The 22352-nt window shown below is 39.2% G+C and overlaps 1 protein-coding gene across 2 annotated transcripts in view; it reads left to right on the top strand.

Moving 5' to 3' along the window:
* Positions 1–22352, top strand: part of LOC134626046 (voltage-dependent T-type calcium channel subunit alpha-1H) — a 130529-nt gene that overhangs the window by 63317 nt on the left and 44860 nt on the right. For both annotated transcript variants that reach the window (XM_063471525.1, XM_063471526.1), the window contains exons 3-10: positions 5548–5659; positions 6289–6422; positions 7330–7427; positions 11669–11828; positions 15326–15626; positions 18995–19087; positions 19794–20032; positions 21148–21680. In XM_063471525.1, the coding sequence (XP_063327595.1) occupies positions 5548–5659; positions 6289–6422; positions 7330–7427; positions 11669–11828; positions 15326–15626; positions 18995–19087; positions 19794–20032; positions 21148–21680 (1670 nt within the window). The remainder of the gene's footprint in view (positions 1–5547; positions 5660–6288; positions 6423–7329; positions 7428–11668; positions 11829–15325; positions 15627–18994; positions 19088–19793; positions 20033–21147; positions 21681–22352) is intronic.

Below are 22352 nucleotides of genomic sequence, written 5' to 3'. Positions count from 1 at the left end.
TCTGTTTACTGCAGTTCACTGTCTATCCCTACTCTGCTTTGCGGCAAGAGCCTGGCTTAGCTTTGAAGGCTTGCACATTAGTCCTTGTGTGTGTCTGTGCCCGCATATGTGTGCGCGTGTGTGTTTGTGGTGGATGGGGTGGGGGGATAAGACAGAAGGGGACTCTGGAGGTGTTGACTGTGGAGATTAAAGAGGAATTAGAGAAAGCAGAGCACAAGGAGGCACAGAGGGGAACAAGGGAGAGAGCGCGAGAAAGAAGAAGAAGGAGAGAGAGCTTTTCTGAATATTCAAATCTTTCCTTTTAATTCAGCTGCAGATTACTGAATCTTTCATCTGTCAAGGAAGGATCGACCTTACACTGCTTGACTTAGTGTGTGTGTGTGTGTGTGTGTGTGTGTGTGTGTGTGTGTGTGTGTGTGTGTGTGTGTGTGTGTGTGTGTTTAAACTGTGCATTGCAACAGACTGACCCAAGGCATTTTCCAGTGTGATTGAAGATGTTTTTTTGGTTTGTAGCGATACCTGCAACAGCATGCTATTAACATTTTTTTTATTACTACTCCCCCAAGGGAGCCACTTGTTTAACACTGATGTAATTGCTAAATAAGATTCCAGTACATTTGTAGATCGGGTGCACAACACAAAGCTATAACGCCACCGCCTGTGAGTATTCCCCTCTTTTTTAGATACTTTGCACTCCTCATTTAAAAAACAAATCTTCAGAGAATAAGCCGCTGCAGGGTTTGCATTCTTTCAGACTCCCACAGTTGTAATGTTTCCGTTAGCTTGAATATCTAGCTGTTGCATACCATGGGAACGAGAGCTCAATGCGCTGGCAGAAACCATGTTTTCTAGAAATAAAGCAGTGCAGTTTCTCTATGTTTTTCTATGTGTAATGCCTCTTATAAATGTAATCAAATCATTGGAAACCAAAATGCTGGTGCAGCTATTAAATGCATTAAAATATTTCTTAATCTTTAATCCTTGCACTACCTGCATTCCTGCATGGATGCCATAGTCACACTAGGGAAAACAGTGTTTGGAGACTGGAGGACGACCCAAGTGACTCCACATATGGCCAATAATATAGTTGGTGTTTAAAACGGCTTTGAAGACAAGGACCAGGTCTGCAGCCACATCATAATGGCAATATAAAATGCCATTAAGACAGTCAGACTGCTTTCACTTTGCAATTTAATGGGGTCAAGTTCACAATGACATCCAATTTGTTTGTGATAATATGGCAATTGACTGTGATAAATTGGCAAAAGTAGCAAATTTGTTGCCATCTAGATTAGAAATTGACAATAATTACATATCCAGTCAGAATAAGCTGGATAAGTCTTTAACCGCATAACCTAGTGCTAACCCTCAAGCACACCTTTGAGGACCTTTGAGGTCTAACTTTTACCAACATTATCCCTGTGATTTTATAAAACTCCACCTGGTTTCACAAGGACAACAGCAAATGTTTTCATTTAATCCAATTTATTTTGTTGTCTTGTGGTTTCTGGTGACAGATCATGAGTAACTCACTCAGGTTGTTTAGGTTAGAGGTTCTAGAGACAGCTGTAACCTATTATGTGCCAGTTCAGCTAAGCTACATTTGTGCCTGCGCAATCCTACACATGTTCAGCAAGCGTATCCTTATAGTTGTCCTATTTTCAGAACACTAACTTAATAAATGCCTGCTGCAAAAACACTGGCTCCACTCTGAAAAGGCACAGCATTGGTATTAAGTAAATACAAACAACATTTTACCATTTATGCTTTAATTGATCTGCACAATTAAGCAGACTCATGTCTTTTAGCTTTCCTCATACTGAGTACTCACTGTCACTAGGGAGAATAAATATGCTGGGCATTTTGGCAGAGCTCACTGCGCATTTGTAAGGTTTAAGCGTAGGTGAGTATTGGTATCTGAGGCTCAGGAAATCCTGGTGGGAACAGCATAATCTTGATGATGTGTTGGAAGAAGCAAAGCATAGTCTATTGAATACACATAACAGTGCCACAGATGGCTAATTGTAATGTTTTTGCTCGTAGGATATTTTAGCTCCTTGTCCAAAAATGTCACATCTAATTGGCATAAATAATTGAAATTGTCTCTTTGATAATGCACTGCATCTACAGCTTAGTTGTCTAAAGGAAATTCCTCTTAAACTGATAGGATGCAGGAATTGTAATATAAATTAAAATACATTACATTTTTGCTATGCCTATTCTTTGATGGACTGCAGTTACTCACCATCTTGCAGGGAAAATTTGTAAATCAATGGAAGAAAAACACAAAATAATGAATATGGAGGATGCATTTGAGAAAAAATGGATTTTATCTTGGTGAGAAATTAAAAATACAACATTAAAACCACACTTCTGTTGACTTTTTTTGCTTGTGTCTGTGCATGTGACCAGTATAACGGATGTACACACCTGTTGAAAGGTGTAAGATTCATATATGAAAGTGTTTAGGTAAATAGGAAAATGTATGGATAAAGAAACAAGACTCTTTTTTTAAAGAAAATTACAAGTATACTGAATTTTTTTTCTTTTTTGCATTTTTGTGAGAAGTTAGCTATTTGCTAATATATATGTTTCAAAGTTACAGTATAATGGCCAATAAATGAGAATTTATAAAATAAAGAAGAGAAAGGAGAAACACCCTTCAGGCATTCTGTGAGGGTTGATGTTGCATAGTTTGACCACCGGGGGGATTCGGCAACTTCCTGGGTTTGGAGCACCACAAACTACAACGGCTAATCTGAGCAGACTTGGGTACAGTTCAGTGACGCAATCATGTCTTGTTATCAAGCCGTGAATTACATATTATCTTAGTAGGGATTTCAAACAGAAACTATCTGCAGATTTATTAGATCTTTAAATCACAAAATGTTAGTAGGGGTAACAGTCTTAAGAGTTCTGTATTGGTGGGCTGTCATTTTTGAAGATATTTGGAAAAGGAAAAGGTCTTTAACTTACAATATAAAGTGCATTACGCTGTATAAATGACATTTAATTCAATCAAATTGAAATGGTGACACATTTGTGAAGTGGTGTGTGTACCTTTGTTAGCTTCTCTAAAATGGGTGAAGGTAATTTCAGGTCTGGTATGAATGTGTTTGTGGTACCATGCCTCCTGTTAGCAAACTTTCAGGCTAACGACGTGCTGGGTACACGGCTATGATTGCGTATGCAATGATTTCCCTGCATTGCTGTGCCTGTTTTCCAAGAAAATAGAAAAAGAAAAGGAAATTTTATGAAGCAACCCTAGGATCTATGTTTGCAATTCAATTCTTTTGACTAAAACATGCACACGCTCACAAAATTAGCATATGAGAATGTGAAAAAAAACCCAAACAAACTAATTGTGTTCCAGCACAAATTAAATCCAGGATATGTTCCTATCGTGGTAATAGGCTGCAGTTGCATCTCAAACAACCTCAGGACAGAAAAAGTTATTTGAGGTCAAACTTGTTTGCTGATACAAACTTCTGTCTTCTGGCCTCTGATCACAGCATTAAGTCCCAAGTGTATCTGTGTTTGTGCATTTGTGTGTGGAAAACAAGCATAATGTCATTAGCATATAATATTTGTATCCCTACGTTTGCGTGCGCTTCATAAGACTGTCCGTGAGTAATGTGGAAGACAATAGTCACCATTTGTTTTCTGCTTTAACTCCTTTTCTAATTAGAACAGTACTTCACCTTGGGAATACTTCTGCACTGCAGTTCAGTGCGCACACCAGATCACTGAGTGTATAATGTGCCTGAGAAAATGTGTGGGATGTGTGTTTGGGGTAAAAGCCAACCAAAGTAGAAAAACAGCATCATCAGGGCCTCTGATTTAGGTTTCCTTCTAATCACGTTCACGTCATTTTCCCTCCTTAATGTATTTTGCGATCCCGGTCTTTCTCCCTCTCTCCCTTTTTCTCGCTTAACATCTCCTCCATTGGGTATAATTTTTTTTCCCCATTTAGATGATGAGAAATCTTCTAAAATGAACAGCCGCACTGTGATGTAGTGTTCGTATATACATTTAAGACTGTTTTTGTAAACCGGTTTGATTTATGATAGAAAATCATACTTCCACATGTTGTCAGTGCTCATCGGATGTGCTCACCACTGTTTGTTCTTACAGTGGTTATTACTTTGTTGTGAATTGATATATATTCCACATGCTTTTTGTGTGATCGGATAAAAATGAAAAACCGAATGAGAGAAATGATTCGATTTTGCATCTGACGGACGCCTTCAGATTTAACGTTTTTTTTCTTTCAGAAATGCAGATCCAGTTTTAATTGCCATCTGTGTTGATGCACTCAAAGCACATCAAAGACAGAAACTCCATTTTATGTCTGTTCTTGAATAGCAGTTCAATATGGCATCATGTGTTAATAATTTATACTACATCACATAGACAAAAATTCAAGGACAAAAAAATCCACAGTCATCAGACCTCTCAAAATGTATTGCTTTGTCCTAAATAGATAATCTCACTCACCACCAAAAAAGGATAAAAGGATAGGACCAGCAAAGACCAGCAAAAGGAAAGATTACTCATTAGTGCTTTTTTAGTCAGGTCAGAGGTGACGTCTGAGATTAACATAGGACAAAGTAGGACAAAGGTTTTCAAATAGCAAATCTTTAGACTCACAAATAGAGAAATAGATGTTACTATATCACACTCACAAAGGTATATCTGTGTTTTGTGTACCGATGTTACGATACCAGAAATTTAATCATTAGTACCAGTACACGTAGAATTGCATGATGATGATTGCTGATTAGCCTAATAACCTTACATTACTTACATTACGTTAGCTACATCGGCGGTCCCTACCCTTTTTTGCACCACGGACCAATTCATGTCTGACAATATTTTCACTGACCGGCCGTTAAGGTGTCGTGGATAAATACAACAAAATAAAACCAGCACCAGTACCAAAATAAAAACGATTTATTCATAACACACGGGAAAACACCCAGGGAAACCAAGTTATAAAAACAATAAAAAAAATAATGATAAAAACCATGAAAACCATCAATTTCACACCCGGTACCAAACGAGTCATGGACCAGTACCAGCCCGTGGCCCGGGTGTTGGGGACCGCTGAGCTACCTTACATTTATATAACGTTAGCAATTGCAAACACTTTAGCCTATGGAACATAGTTAATTTTGCAACAGCTTCTGCACATTTTTTTTCCTTTTCTTAAGTTTGTCTTACTTCTTGAGCATGTAATGATAGACAAGAGCGCTATAGATGTATGCTTCCCCCTGACTTAAGGAAAAAGTGCCGACTTGGCTCCTACGGTTTAGGTCATAAACTAATCAAGAAAGTGTTCAATTGTGTCATAGATCAAAAGAGCTGCATGGTCATTTTCCCATAGGCTTCTATTCCATTGGACTAGATGTTGCCCTGTGGTGGCCATTATCAATAATACGGGTTTTAGGCACTTTACAGTAGGTTGCTTTGACTATATACAGTCTGTGTTTTTGCATGCTTTTGAATTCACACAAAATATGTTTTGACCTTAACTTGCTCTTGCACGTGGTTTGAGCACGTGTCCATGTTGGTGATCCTGCTCAACTGTGTGACTCTGGGGATGTATCGACCCTGTGAGGATGTTACCTGCCAGTCAGAGTGGTGTCGCATCTTACAGGTAAGTGCTGCACTCCGACACTGTCAGCTGGGCCTACTACACAGTATGCAGTAATGTCAGCAGCTGATTGGTTGTTCATTAACTTACTGTTCAAGAGTTTTTTCAACAGAAGCACCATTCACTACAAAGACAAGAACCATATTTTTTACTTTTATTTTAACTAAGCTACCTCAATCAGTGTTTTAAATTTTTACATGTATGCAACCACAATGCATAAAAACACTCATGAAAAAAGTTAATTATTCATTTTCCTCTTTTCACGCCCATTTATTTCTATAAGCTTTCACTGTAGTGCGATGCTGATTCCTGACACACTGAGATGTTCTCATTATATTCAAAGAGAGACATTCTTTTTGCTATAATAAATGTCTAATTAATTGAGACACAACCATAAACATGGTACGCTCGAGCTGTTCCCTGCTGGGATAAAACTAACTAACTGATAAAAGCAGTCTTTGTCAGAAAACCTCCTCTAGCATTTCCACTTTTTTTGGTTCAGAACGTTACTGTTTTGATAAGAAGACTTAAAAAGGATCGTTCACTTTGCAAGGATTCCACTTCCTCTTCGTTTTATTGTTGTCAAAGCTTATTTTTGTCTGTGTTCTTGTCACTTTATCCTTTGCGACCAGGTGTTGGATGACTGCATCTTCGCTTTCTTTGCGGTGGAAATGGTTATCAAGATGGTGGCCCTGGGAATTTTTGGCTCCAAGTGTTACTTTGATGACAAGTGGAATCAGCTTGACTTTGTCATTGTCATGGCAGGGTTGGTATCCCACTGTGCCTTTTGCTCATCTCCACTAATTGCTCAATTATCTCTATCACCAGCAGCTTAAATATGAACAGTCTGCTTAGAATAAAAGAAAAAAGAAAAAGCACTTTATTTCTTCCTCATATATTATATAAATAGGGCTCTTTACACCTCACACATACAAGTTGTAGGTCATTCGGTGGTTCACCACGCCCAATTTGAAATCCATGGAGACTGATCCCATGACTTTGGCACACACTTCCCTTGTGCTTATTTTACATTGAATAACTATTTAAATAAACTTTAGTTTTGCTCCACCTACATATGCATAAGATTTATGTCGCATTAATGAAAGGTAGGAATAAATAGGGATGCAGAAATAAATATTGAAGTTAATTTGTATAAAGCAATATAATATTCAACATATGCAATAAAATATATATCTATGTAAGTTTCTGTCAGCTTGTCTGTCAGTTGGAGACTTGTTGGAGTAAGCAGTGTTTCTCTATTATTCGTTAGCCAGTATGTTATGAGGCACATTCTCCACATAATTGCAGAGAAAAATGTAAACATGTTTAGGACCATCATTATTGCCTTCTGTCTGCTCGTTGTCACACTCATTATGTTTGCATGCTGTATCACAGACTATACAGAAGAAAAAGTGCTTCTGACTTCATGCAATTAAATGGCAAATGCACAGTAATTATGTGGGTCGCTTCAATTACAACCTTTATTAGATTATTAGTGTTTCATTTCATTTTCTTGTTGTTGCTGTTTTGTGTAGACATAAATGTGTGTGTGCGTGTGTGTGTGTGTGTGTGTGTGTGTGTGATCACCATTTCGTTTTTATAACGTCTATGAAGTAAAACCTTCTCCACCTCTCTCTCTCTCTCTCTCTCTCTCTCTGCGACCATGTCTTCAGGATGTTGGAGTATTCCCTGGATGGCCACAATGCCAGTCTGTCAGCTATCCGTACCGTCCGAGTACTCAGGCCACTGCGGGCTATCAACAGAGTACCAAGTATGCCACTTTCTTATTTGTGGTTTGGCTCATATTTTCCCATATATGCAGGGTTTTTACAGCATTTCCCCAATGATTAATGTGAAGCTGGTGTTACTCACTTTGAACTAAGGAAGACAGAGCAGTGTTTTGCTGTGTTTATTCTCAGCACTGCGTGGTAAATTGACCGATGATCAAGACTTTGGTTTTCATCTCACTTTGTGCCAGCCAGTGAGATCTTGCACATAGTTTGTCAATTTCCTAAAAGCTCTGTGACAGAAATAACCATGAATCTACAGCTAAAGGGGATCACTACACAATGGTGTCATAACAACTTACAAGGTTATTAACCAGCATACATTAGGCAAGCAGCCAAGGTCTTTTTCCGGACTCGGGCTGCCAGTATTGGTAGCCTTTAAATATATATGTATTTATGTAAGGTTGGTTTTTTTTTTCTAATTTTCATGTATATTATAGATATATTGCACATAAAGTGAAATATCCATGTCTCTTGGCTTAATTTAGCGCACCCAACCATATGGTGGTGGTTGGTCCACTGTATTTACTCAGTTCCAAATTCAACCCAGCTGTTTACCAGGAGATTTTAAACCACTTTGTGCTGCCACAAGCTTTATGGAGATGCAGATTTCCTTTTCCAGCAGGACCTAGCACATGCCCACAGTGCCAAAACTACTACCAAATGGTTTGCTGACAGGTTGTTACTGTTTTTGACTGGCCAGCCAACTCACCTGACCTGCACCCCACAGAGAATCTGTGGGTTTTGTCAAGAGGAAGATAAGAAGCGCAGATCCAAAACTACAGGCGAGCCAAAGGCTGCTATCAAAGCAGCCTGGGCTTCATTAACGCCTCAGCAGTGCTACAGGCTGATTGCGTCCATCCCATGCCATGCTGATGCAGTCATTTGTGGTAACAGATCCCCACCTACCTCACTTTATAGACATTTCTGCATTTAAATCCTTTTAGGAAATATTTGAAGAATTTAAGATACTTGAGTTGTGTGTGTTTAAGTTTTCTTTGGGGAATTTGAATGATGACGACCTCACATTCATGAGTGAGTTGTTACCATGTGACACTGGGGGCTGCACTGCTGCTAACTCATACACTGTCACATAGCATGGAAGACACAGACAGTCTTACACACTGGGTCAACACATTAACCTTATCACCAAGCTAACAGTAGCTCTGGGAAAAACTTAAAGCTGTGCACAAGGTGAAATAAAACTTATTATTACTGCAACAAGTGTTCAGTTGCTCCCTAAAGGTGGGTTGGTAGATGGAGGCAGATAGAGAGAGGACGGAGGGAGAGAATGTCAATGAAGACGCAGCTAGCTTAGAGATAGAAATTCAAGGTCAGTGATCTTGAGTTTTCTTGCCCCAAGACACAAACATACCTGAAAGGCCATGTTCATATGCTCACAGGTACACACAACAAAATACCCATGAATGATGAATAGCACGAGTCTGTTTCCTTCATTTTTTTTCTTTTTGACACTGGGCCTCTTTTGTTTTTCTTTTTTTTCGTTCACCATAAATATAGTGTCTGTAAGAGCGAGCCAGGTAGATAAGGCTAACAGAGGTTTTCCTCCTCTGTTCTTCTTTCTCTAATCAGTCTGTCTTTCTGTTTTTCTTTCTGCCTAAGAGGATGGGAAATATTCATTGAACTATAAATGTTAACTGTGTCTTTTGTGCTGTAGCTTAGAAACAGTGAGCACCGCACTCTGATTATTTCATGTTCTCAAGGTTGATACGTGCAGGGGGCTTTTGCAAAATCTCTGCCAACTGTCTTGTGCACTCCCAGTCACATACTTTTACCGTCAAGTGAATGCGTTAGCGCAAGCCTGTTATGGTGCATGAAACAATTACATTTACCCTGCGTGAAATGATCGCAAATTCTTCAGCCATCTGTCTAGTTTTGACTGCATGACTGGGTTTAGAAAAGCACTAGCCTTCCTCTGTTTCTTACTACGTCAGTTTCTTGTTATGAGCAAAAAAAAGGTAAGTGAATGCCCATGAACGAAAAGCACAAGCTGACAGCAATGATAACAAAATCTCCAAGGGCATCTTTAGAAACTTGGGTGATTTCTCTGGTGGTTCAAGCCTGTCTCTTGTCATCACAACTTGACAGCGAAAATTGTTGTGGGTGACAGTAGTTCTGGCTTTTAAAAATACAGTTTTTGTATTTTTTATATTTTGATTCCAAGGATTCCAAGAAACCAGACTTCCTTGGTCTTGAGTAATAGTTTCCCCCATAATTTTCTGAAGGGCAGTTTAAGTTTTTCTTTTGAAATTGGCTCCTTTATCACTCATTTTCAGTCCAGTTCTTTTACCCAAACCTTTTTCACTGGGATGCGTTTTTTTGTTTGTTTTTTTTTTGTTAAGCCACTAAACACTGACCTATGAAAAATTCAAGTAAAAGTAGTATAAAAAAGACCCTTAACTGAAGGCATGAAACAGTAATGCATTGTAGCATAACTCAGCAAACCTAGCACATAACCAATTTTAAATTGTAGCCGTTTTGTTACTAGAACAAATAATTTTTTGCCATTTTATTTTTATTGCATTTATGAAAAATCCCAAAAGGTAAAACAGTTTGGCAGGAATAAAATTATATTTTTGCACCAACAACATGATTCCCAAAGAGCTATTAGCTGAGCTGAAATAACTCAACATGGTGTGCAGTGAGTTCTTAATAAGTTTGACAAGTAGAGGACAAAAGAAGAAGTGGCAGGCTTAAAGAACTTATTTACAGCAAATGATCAGTATCTGAAATTTATGCCCTGAAAGCTGGACACGGATGCATCTGGCCTTTATCTGATCCATCTACTGTTCACTGAGGCCTCATCGGAAATGGTCTAAGTGGAAGCGTTGCTGTCAAGAAGCCATTCTCAGGGAAGGGAAACAGGGAGAGAAGGCTGAGTTATGCAAAAGTACACAAGAACTGGACTGAAAATCAGTGGCAGCAGGTCTTATAGAGTAGCTACTTTCAGCTGCTCCCTAATTCACAAGGGGTTACCACAGGAGGTGGCTCCACACGTGATTTAGCACATTTTTTTTGCCTGATGCCCTTCCTGACACATTCCCAAAGGGGTTTGTTTCTTCTCCCAGGAGGGATAAATGCACATTTGAAATTTTTGGTTTGTATGAAGGAGGTCAGGAAAGGGGTACAACAGTAAACACGAGGCAGCCAACATCCAAAGAAGAGCTTTGGATGTCATTCAAGAAGCCCGGAGAACTATTCCTGAAGACTACATATAGACATTACAAGAAAGTTTGCCTCAGACTGTTGTTAAAAATAAAGGTGGCCATACCAAATACCATTTTAAACCTGTCACTCAGAGAAATTAATTCAGTGACATTAAAATGAAAGGTAGAAGATTACTAAAGTGAGGCAACAGGGATTCAACAAGATGGATAACCTTAGTTGATGAATGACTACAATTAGCAATGTAAAGACAGCTTTTATCTAAATGTGACTCATTCATATATGATTTTTTTTTATGTATATTTAATAAGAAGAAGAGTAAAAGCAAGGATAGTCACATTTTACATGTTTCAATAATAACTGCATTGACAATAAAATGTTTCTTTAGCTTCTGGCACAGATTTAATAGGAATACTATTATCTTAATTCTTAGGCCCATTCTGATAACTGTAAAACTGGCAAACAAGACATTTGTTTCTGTTTTCCACTGATGATGATAATGGCTACAGGTAGAGTTTTCTCACACTGTTGCACAGCACAAACAGTTTGGTCTCGGGATGAAGATTTAAATTTAATTATCACTGCAAAGGTAAAAACTGGCAACTCTGTGCCACAGAAAGAATAATAATATCATAGCACTGCACATGTGATCAATGTGACAAAGCTGTGATATATGGAGGAGGAGACAGGGGACATTGTGAGGACCTCAGGGACTGGATCCCTGATGCTGCTGACGCTAAGCACATCTGACATGGGAGATGGATGCTGAATGCACGTGGTTAGATAATAGTAGCCACAAGGAAGCTGTGAGTTCAAATCCCAGAGGATGAAACGATGTCAATCTGTCACTCTCAGTATTGTCATCTGTTGTAATTATATCGTGTGCGAGGATGAAGTTGTTGGATCCAAAAACGTAAGATTAATAGAGCTCGTCAAGGTAAAAGTAAAAGGCTAGCTCGGATGGGTTTTATATTATGTCTGTCATGAATGTCGGGTGCTATTAGTCACACATCTTTGTTGTTTGTATCCCACTGTGTAGGTATGAGGATCTTGGTGACACTGCTGTTAGACACTCTGCCGATGCTGGGAAATGTTCTGCTCCTCTGCTTCTTTGTCTTCTTCATCTTCGGCATTGTGGGAGTCCAGTTGTGGGAGGGACTGCTGCGTAATCGCTGCTTCCTGGCAGAGAACATCACAGCGTAAGGAATTCCGCCTTGTGATGTAGGATAGGAATCTCTTGATCTTTTATGTCAAAGCTGCATTTGATTTTTTGAACGATACATTTTGGTGAAACTGGGATCCAATTCAAAATTATTTTTCTTGAAAACTGACAAAAAAGGGATGAGTGAACGAGAGCCTGAATGATCATACCAATACCAATGTTTAGGGATGTAAAACTCAATATATCGAGCGATATATTTTTCTTTCAGGAACATGGAATATAAACAGATTTCCCGGATATTTGTCATTTGTAGTTATTTATTTACCCGTTTATGGCCGTTAGGTTGTATTTGTGGCGCTACAAGCACGTTGCCAACAGGGAGGTTGTAGAGTGCCCTCTCGTGGACAAACTATGTAATCCAACAGTCCTGATATGGTTGAAGGGTGTTTCTCCTCTCTATTCTGTACTTTTTTAATTGTCTTTTATCAGTCGTTATAAAAGTTGCTACCGATACATCAGCAAATACCTAATATCGACCACTAATATCAACCCACTGATAAATCGATCAGGCTGTAGAGTGAAAGGTACAATCTCGGTCTGTAAAGCTACAAATTGCTTGACAAATATGATATTTTAGCTTCCTCCCTTTTTAGTCCTGTCATAATTTGTGTCATCATCTGGAGTGACAGTTAGCAGTAGTGAAAATGTAGAACTTCTAGCTTGTTAGAGTATGCACAATGCAGAGAAGTGGAGCAATGCTGTATCAATAAGAACAGGTCATTGTGCTGGCTTCTGTACTCTGAGACAAAGAAATAAAAATACCCCATCTATGTAGATAATGTGGCTAAAAATATAGGTATTCTAGAAACATGCTGTGTCCCTCAATAGAAAGAATTTAAATTGGCACCTAGGATAATTGAAAATCATCTCCAACAAGACCTAGAACTTATCAGCGCAAGAGGAAATTAATTCAGGAGACACTTTTAATTTTGTGGAGTGAAGTGATAAAGCTACTTTCGACTGCTCCCTTATTCACACGGGATCGCGACAGCTGGTAGCTCTACATATTTGATTAAGCAGATCTTTACACCGGATAGACTTCCTGACGTAACATCCAATGGATCACTACCTCCTCCCGGGACTGAACCAGGAATCATTTGCTTGGTAGGCAAATGTTAAAACCACTGCACCATAAAATTCCTGAATATGTGTAAAAGTTTTCTTGCTCAGTCCAGATTGTAGGAAATGGCAGACCATAGGTACTGACCTGAAACTAAGAAAAGATACAGCTTCTGTCGATGTGAGACAGAAAACGAGTCAGCACTGACAGACCCACAGCCGAGAGAGAACACAGTGTTCGCTCTGTTACCAAAGACGGGAGAGGAAAACGCTTCTATGCAGCATGCATTGTGGGAATACTAGATGAACCTATTTTTTCACATTTAGCTTTTCTCGTCTTGTGATATAACAAGATCGGATACAAAAACAGCAGACAAGCTTACTCCCTCAAAATCAAGTACACACACAAACAGCCAAAATCGAGCTCAGTCATCATTTTAGCCGTGGGGAGTGATTTTATGCAAGAGAAAAATAATAAAAGTTGCTTCAGTAGCCACATCCTCACAACGCCAAAAGATGCATGAACTAATTGTGCTTTTGATGTAATGGCACAAATTGTCCCAGAGTTAATGTTTCTTTGAGTAGATAAGAAAGACCAATAGAAAAACCACAGCTTAATACTTAATATAAAAGATGCTGTGATTCCTTTCAGAGAACAAATCTATCTGACTTCCAGGGCAAAATGAATCACTGCCCTCTGAAATAACACATGAACACGCAGAAGCTCTTGCACTAAGCGTCTCCACAATTTCAATTGATTTTTTTCCTTTATTTCCTATTTTAGTGAGTGTTGCAGGCATTTATCATATGCAGTGCTGTGGAGAAGTGTTTGCCTGCTTTCTGATGTCTTATTTTTCTTTCAATATTCTTTTGTGACCTCCTGGATGAGTTGCTGATGTGCTCTTGGAATCACTGTTCCATGTTTTCCAAATTTATGGCTAGTGGAGTCCCAAAGCCTTTAAAATGGCTTTTTAACCCTTTCCAGACTGACGGATGTCAGTAACCGTCTCGGCTGTTTCTTTAGATGGCGGTATGGTGTGTTTTGAGGTCTTTTAGTCTTCTTCATTTTGTCAGACAGGTTCTGTTTCAGTGATTTCACAATTTATCAAGTCTGGGAGTATCCATGAAGTTATTTTAAGGGGGGCCAATGACTTTTTCCCAAAGGGAAAGGTGGGTTATGATAGCTTTTTTTCCCCTTAACAAATGCTCTTCATTTAAAAATTGTATTTTGTATTTACTTGGGTTATGTTTGCCTAATTTTGAAATTATTTAGGCGATCTGAAGCATACAGATGTGACAAATATGCAAAAAAGTAAGAAATGGGTAAGGGGCAAACACTTTCTCATGACACTGAAGCTTTTGGCTGTTTTAAAGCATATGGAAAATAAGGAACATGATTTTTGCCTCGGCAACATTAGGCAAACACACCACAACGGGAAAAAAAGATGACAGGAATTATGGAAATGGTATGAAAATAAAGCAGTGCACTGTTGCTAAAGCCTTCCGTGTTAGTCGGGCATAAATATCACTTCACGCAGTAACTGTTGTGGAGAGCTCTCCAATTTAAAGGGAGGAGTATAAATAAAATAGGTAATCTGTGGGATGCACTCAGCACTCTCTACCACGAATAGGAAACAGCTGTCACCATGGATACCAATAAAAAAAATCTTGTCATAAAATAAGGGCCATGTTGTTTTTGTAAGTGAAGCATTCAAAGCGTAACGGCAACTTGTAAGAATAAAAACATGAATATGGTATAATAGCAGGTTTTCTATTTACCATATCTTTCAAATGCTGAACACTAGAGCAGAAAGGCTGTTAAAGGGGTTGATCTTTTCTCCCCGCTACCTGACTGTGTCAAACCAGGGTTCGGGGTAGCTCTTTGATTCGATGATTGCTACATATAAATGCAGAAACATAGGTGGAGTGGATAGAGAAATATTTTAGAGGCCATAGAGGGCGAGCCACCCAACCATCAATCTTTTTTTTTTATCACTTATTCGGCTCTGACTGGAGCAGCTGGAGCTTTTTTTAAGATTATTTACAGGAAATACAAACTTCCTATATTATCTCTATAGATCCCCCAAAACAAGAGAAGCAAACCAGAAATAACTGAGAAGAAGCCTCATCGAAATCATCAGTCATTAGTGTTGATGTTTATAACACGACGTATTGGCTGCAGTCATGATTTGATTTTTTAGGCCACTAAGCAATTATAAGACAGAGAGTTCATCAATCCTATTACCATATTGTTGAGATGATTTGTTGATTAGTGGATTAGTCAGAGTGGAAATCTCTGACTGAGATGTTTTGGAAGAAGAGAACACTGACTGTAATTTGTGGGGTATTTATGTTTGCCCACATGCGTGTGCTCTCAATGATATTTGTGTTATTCTTTTTCTTTTTTTAATCCAGAATGTACAACATGTCTTTAAATCCTTATTACATGTCTGAGGAAGGTGAAGACAGTCCGTTTATCTGCTCGGCTCCACGCGAAAACGGGATGCGGCGTTGCAAAGATGTGCCACCCTACTCTCAAGACGGGCTCGAATGCACATTGCCGGCTTCTGACCTGAGTTTTAGGAGTGTTGCCAGCGGTAACTTCTGTGTTAACTGGTATCAGTACTACAACGACTGCCGCCCAGGGGAGCTCAACCCTCACAAGGGAGCTGTCAACTTTGACAATATCGGCTATGCTTGGATAGCCATATTCCAGGTAAGCGGGGGCAAATGTGCAGATTTGTTTGCAGAAGCTAAAACCCAGAAACCAATATTTGCTGTTTGCCATAGTTTTGGAAGTTTTAGTTTTCAGTTTTGTTGTTTGTTAAATCACCAAAGACAATATTTGGACTGGGCATTTTATCCATATAGAGTAACCTCAAACTATATCACATAATACCGAACACAGTAACTGTTTACTCTCACCTGACTGTCTCAGGGTTTCATTTCATCCCCTAACACTGACATAATATAAATGAAAATCTTTAGCTTAATGAGATTTCACACTAAAAGTGGCTTAAAATGAATTGTATAAATGGAATAAATAAATGAAGGCTAATGGTATGGTTAGATGTTACTCTATCTTCCTAACCCACAAATCAGAGATGTCCAATTTGCATCATAAAAAAAGAGCGTAGGTGTGGCTTTTTCAGCCATTGGTTAGTGAAGCCATTAAAGAGTATTCAGGTTTGAGGCACTTCCCCATTGGCTTTCCTTTTCAGACCCCGACCATAGGCAGTGCATCCGATATAATAGTGTTTGTCCAGGATCAACACTGAAAATGATGACTCATGTTGTTGCAATGTCTTAGTTTATGGAATATGGCGGAAAAAGAAAACATTGCCTTTGGTTATTAAATATCTCTTCTTGAACAAATGTTAAGCAGTTCAAATTTTTATTAATTTATATAATATAATAAATAATTGTTAAGTTCTGTTACCTGTTAGCTTAAGTTACCAAGCTAACTTAGGCTACTAAGCTAACTTAGGCTACTAAGCTAACATATAAGCTGGGCTACTCATGTTGGTTTGTTAGTGAAAATTTTTAACAGATTTTGCTACCTTCTTGGCTAATGACATGAGGGTATCATATTGTGCGTAAAACATGTTGTCAATCACAAGACATTAGCCAGTGAGCGTGCGGTTTGACAGCCAGTGGGTTTTTTTGCAACCAAGATGACGATGGATTTTTGAAACCAAAAGGTGACATCACTGTCTTCACTGCTATTTACTACTTTAAGAGTAAATCAGGCTTACTCTGTGTCTCCTTGATCTGGAATAGAGTTTAAATACAGTGAAGTTGGCATTGAGAAACCAGGTAATTGTATTTTTGCAAGCTCACAATATCACGTCTACGTTTCTGTTTGTTGCATTTCTAATATTTACAACATTGAAACATGAGCGATATTGAAAAGTCAGTCCAGTAAGAAACTGAACTAGAAAGATAGCCTTCTAACAAAAATATCCAGCTTTCCAACATAGTCATGTTTCTTATTTTTTGTCTTAAAATAGTAGAAATTTGAAATTAACCCTGGTAGAAAGTCCTCTTAAGCTATCAGTGGGTATGTATCATGACCTTAAAGCCTCTTCATTTCCACATGCCAGTTTCTGAAAGTGTATTCCTCTTTTCCCATCTTGCTGGTTCCGGCTCCCCAGAAGACCATGACCAGCTTTTCCCTATCACACCCTTTGTGCTAAGACTGTCTGTGCTGTTGTGATATGAATTTCAGCCCTTCTAGTAGATATGTGCTGGTTTCGCTGATACTGTAGATCTGTCTGTGTGTCTAATGCGCTTTGACTTGCACAACTTGACTTTCTCAACACGAGTCTTACCTTCGCATTACTTTGAAAAGCTCAAATGCTGAAGACACACAGAGACAAATGGACTAATAGCAGACTACTAATCCCTCTTTGGTACTCACAGGTTTACTCTGTTCCCACATATGTGTGGTCTCAGCTCACAATGGGCGGGTTAAGAAATTTTTGCGGGTTTTTCTTCACTTTTAGGTTGGTTTAATAAGCAGCACTTTGAGTCTTAAGTGAGATTAGTTTTTTATCTAGCTAAATGATGTGTACATGTCTCATAAACTCACAGAGTGTGGCTACAAATCCACATTTTTCCCCACACTAACATGCAGATTTGAATATTTTACACCTGCTGGTGGTATAGATGTATATCCAGGTGATGAGTAGTGAGTACTTATTACTGGTTCACAGTGGACGTCGAAGGCCTCCTTTGTTTTTCTCTTAAATCATCTGTCTTCTCAGTCCAAAATGTGAACATTCGCATCCTTGAAAACAGTTTCCTTTCTCCTTTAAACAAGTAGATTGGAGTGGAGTTCAATTTTGTATGGATTCATTAGGTATGCTAAAGTTATTGTACAAACAAACCATCTGATTCTGAGGAGGGTTATTTGGGATGGAGGGACCCAAAAGTGGTCTGTTAAATAAAAGAATAAGAGCGAGGGTGAAGCCACTCACAGGTGACAGCAGAGAGCATGCTGTGTGCTGCATGTGCAAGCCATTTAGATGAATTACAGCACTGGGTACTGTCGGATTTTAAAGATGAGTCAGTAGATGATGAGCTTGGCCTGGAAGCCACTGGATAATCTGTTTACTTCTGTGTTCTCTCTCAGCTACACGGTGTCATAATATCGCTCCTTCACATATATACTACAGTTGCCTTTCCCAAATGGCTTAACACAGCCCAAGATTTGTATTTAGATTTGTCCACGTCCATAATGAATTATGAATCCTGTGGTGAATTAATCAGGAGCTGATTACAAAATATGTGCCTTTAGAGCTGACATTTAAATTCTTGGTTAGTTAAGTGAATGAGGTAATCAGGTGTTAAATGTACAGTTTACAAGACCTGCATAGACGTTCTTGGCTAAATATGTTTTGTACCTATGTATGGTTTGTTTAGCATACGCTTACAGTTGACACATATGAACTCCTTGGCTGATCTTCTGCATTAGAGAGCAGAGTAGTCTCCTCTGGGTGCTTGTGTGTGCATGTCTACCTGTTTGTGTGTAGGTGGATTTTACGCATGTGTAGTGTCTGTTTTTGGTATGTTTGTTCACAATTTTCCATTCACACAGAAGTATGTGCTGGCATCTGAGCCTAATGTACATAAATTCCTGCTAATCTGCATGCTCCGTCAGCTTTTGCCGTGGTGTTTCAGGCTCCGCTGAGGTGTAAATGTTGAGGTGTGATTGTATTATCAGCTTAGCTGAACTGAGCCACCGTTTTCAAGTCTCAGAATCTCAAATGCTCATTAGCATAGTGGCTACATGAGAGAATTGTTTGATTCTTTTGCACTAGCACTCACACACAAACACACACATCCTTTATAACATGTTTTAGGGACACTGCAGACTTTCTTCAGAGGAATAGCCATTAAAAACATAACTGGAAATCTGATTGCTGTATACTGGAGTACGTATGTGTCTCTTGGTATTGGTGTACATGTGTGGGTGTCTATGCCGTTTTTGAAGAAAAAGTAATGGGCAGAGCTATAAATGAATGTTTGCTTTTTATTGAAACTAAAAGGCTCCCACTCTGTCTTTTTGTCCTCTGTCACCAGGTCATCACACTGGAAGGATGGGTAGACATCATGTACTATGTCATGGATGCTCACTCCTTCTATAATTTTATATATTTTATACTGCTCATTATTGTAAGTACCTCATTACTTTTTTTGTTTAACTTCTCTTTATATTCTCTTGTTTTGCTAGAGCCTTGAAGCAACGACAAAACATTTGATTGGGTCCAAAATATCTTGTTTTAAAGGACCATTATTTTTCATTTTTGCAAAGGACTAATTCAGATAAATGTGAACGCCTGCAGCTTTCTAAGCCTGATCGACTTTTTGTTGAGGAGACAGCTGTCTATAGACACAGTTTTCCCTGGTTTGGGATTTTTAATTGACCAAGTCAACTAAAAACAGACACTGGATTTAGTTTTCAGACTGACTGTGCTTAAGTACTCTCAATACGAAATGAGGAATTAATAACCAGGTGGAGAAAGTGCTCATCTAATTTGCAATTCATCTTTTAGTACCACACACTAATGACATATTTAGCATACATTTCATTATTGAGTTGACATTTCAAAGTTATAGTAAGGACAAAGCCACCTCATTGGAGGATCATTTAAATTTAATTATTTCTAAGTAACTAAAAAACTTTTCAGTTTTGTGTTTACAGTGTTTGACCAAGCAGGTAGCATCTTAAATAATGAATAAGCTCTAATAATGCTCCTTATATTTTTTACACCATAAGGAGGCATAAAGTCAACATTGATATCATTTTAGGCGGTGTTGTTGTGGTTTTATCACATTAGGAGGCTCTTTGCACTTTCTTTACCTTTACCTTTTCAAACAGGTGGGCTCTTTCTTCATGATCAACTTGTGCCTCGTGGTCATTGCCACCCAATTCTCCGAGACAAAGCAAAGGGAGAATGCATTGATGCGGGAGCAGCGTGCTCGTTACATGTCAAACGACTCCACACTTGCCAGTTACAGCGAGCCGGGCTCGTGCTATGAAGAGATGCTACGCTACATTAGCCATCTTTACCGCAAGTTAACACGCAGGCTCCAGAGGATATACTCTGGCTGGCACAGGTACGTTACAGGTTGTTTGTTTTGTTTTTTTTAAGTCTGTAGAATATGTCTGGGAATGTCTAATGACGTAGCAATAAATGTGTTGTGTGGTGATGTTAGCAAAAAAACAGCAACTTGGACTTTGTTACTTAGGGTGGAGATCGATAGCTCAAAAATGAATTGGTAAATGTAATGGACAATTTGTTCTAAAGCCCTCAACATCAACCTTAAAAATGCCAAGTAACTTTGGTAAGATGAAAAGAATCTCTAATCCAACACAAGCCCATAGTTCGCATAGAAGACTGACTTGTCTGTAAGCACTCAATACCTACTATCTGAGCTGTCGTAAAAGTGCACTGCAAACCAGCTTTCACTTTCATGAAAAGTCTCCATTTCTAAATTGTGTAACACTTTTATCCATTTCACTACTACTACTGCACAATGGTGGATATCTCCTTGCAATCAAAACAGTAACAAGGAATCTTTTGGTGGATCACCATATAACTCTTGAGACCAGTTCCACATAACAACTCCCAGTGACCTCCAGCAACCATTTGCCAAATGTTTAGGGAGTACCTATTTTATCCACCCTATGTTGGCCAGTTGGTCACTCAGTGGCATCTAGGCCCATGTGACTGAGACTTTTGCACTTGATTTCTCACCCACTGCCACTAACCACTTGCCAAACGGTCATGAAATTCATTGTTCCCTAACGACTTGCCAGGCTATGTGACAGGCTCACCTAATATGGCTCTATAAGTAGACACTTTTAATTCTCGTTATCTAGTTAATTGTTTTCAGAAGTTGAGATCAGTAAATTAGCAAAAAACACGAAAAGATCTTCACTCAACAACTCTCCCCTGGCAATAAATAAATAAATAAAACAACCAGTGTTACTTTTCCAGGACCCAATATATTAATTCTCTCCATCCCTTTTATGTTTTGTTGTTAATTTGCAATCATTTTGCGGGATTTGTCAACCGTGCACCTCACAGAATTACATTGTGCCTGCCAGAAATATATTAGAAATGCATTCTGATGCAAACACAAGTAAACAAAAATCTATCTTGAATAAATATTACTATTTATTACTAGCCACCCTTAATTATTATTCATGTCTCTTTTTTTCTGAACAGTAAACGTCGTAAAAAGGTGAATCCTAATGGCAGTGGTGGAGGCAGTAATGGTGGCGGTAATGGGCACGGCCACGGTTCCAGCAGGGGCTGCGGAGGGTCAGGCCCAGGTAACGCATTGTGGTTGAGGCCAATCCATAACCTTTTACAACACCATCAGCATCAGCACTGTCGCCTCAGCAATGGCGGGCAGCACACCGTCAGCATGGCAACCACAGAGCACGTGGACAGAGAAGGACACATCAAAGTCGGGGAGGAACTGGAGATGAAGTCGCTTACCGTTCGGAGGGGAAGTGCAAATGGAAACAGCGATAACTCGACCACTGTCACCCAGCGCGTGGGCTCATTACTCGGGCGACTGAACGGGGGGATGAACTATCCCACCATTCTGCCGTCTTTTGTGTGCAGCTATAGCAGCAAGACGCCACCCCCTCATTCAAAGCAGTGCGGTTCTTGTCTGGAGCATCCACCGAACCACCCGGCTTCTGAGCACGCCGAGACACTGACCAAGCTTTACCAGCTCATGGGACAGCACAGTAAGAAAACAATCACTGCACACAGACACATGGGTGGATCTCAAAATTGTAGAATCCAGAAAAATATGGATGGTGAATCTGCATCCATGGGAATACCACACTTTACTGCTCACCATTGTTTTCTGGTCAGAAAGATCAAAGGTTGAGTCAGCTAAAGGAAGCTGCCACTTTTAGAGTGTTTAAACCACAACCAAATATCTAACAAAGACAAAAGGTGAAAAAATAAAGCTTTTCTTTCGCTATTTGTCTTCCACTGTCCTTTAAGTCTCCTTCGCATTCGGTTTGCGACGCTTTAGAATTCCCTCGGGCTCCATTATAGTTTTGTCATCACACTCACTTTCATTCAGTGCTCTTTCTTTTACCCTGCGTCCTCATCCCAAGCTTGACCTGAAATAGCCCGTGGCTGCTTCTGTGGTGTGTGTGTGCATGTGTCTCAAGAAGCACTTAGAGTCCTGACAGGAAATCCATGTCTCAAGTGTTAAAGTCATCAGCGCAGAGAAGTGGATAAAGGGGCAGGACTGACTGAATCAACACAGTGTGTGGGGGAACAGTTAAAGGAGGAAAAGTATGCAGTGTTAAGGAATGTAAACAGGAATGCAGGTGTGTTATGGTATTCTGAAAACAAGTGGCTGACGAAGGAAGAAAATATGGAGTTTATTAATGTATTCATAA

The sequence above is a fragment of the Pelmatolapia mariae genome, linkage group LG4 (genome assembly GCF_036321145.2).
Source record: "Pelmatolapia mariae isolate MD_Pm_ZW linkage group LG4, Pm_UMD_F_2, whole genome shotgun sequence".
Classification (NCBI taxonomy): Eukaryota; Metazoa; Chordata; class Actinopteri; order Cichliformes; family Cichlidae; genus Pelmatolapia; species Pelmatolapia mariae.
Note: the sequence above shows the minus strand (reverse complement) of the source record. Positions and strands in the feature narration are given on the sequence as shown.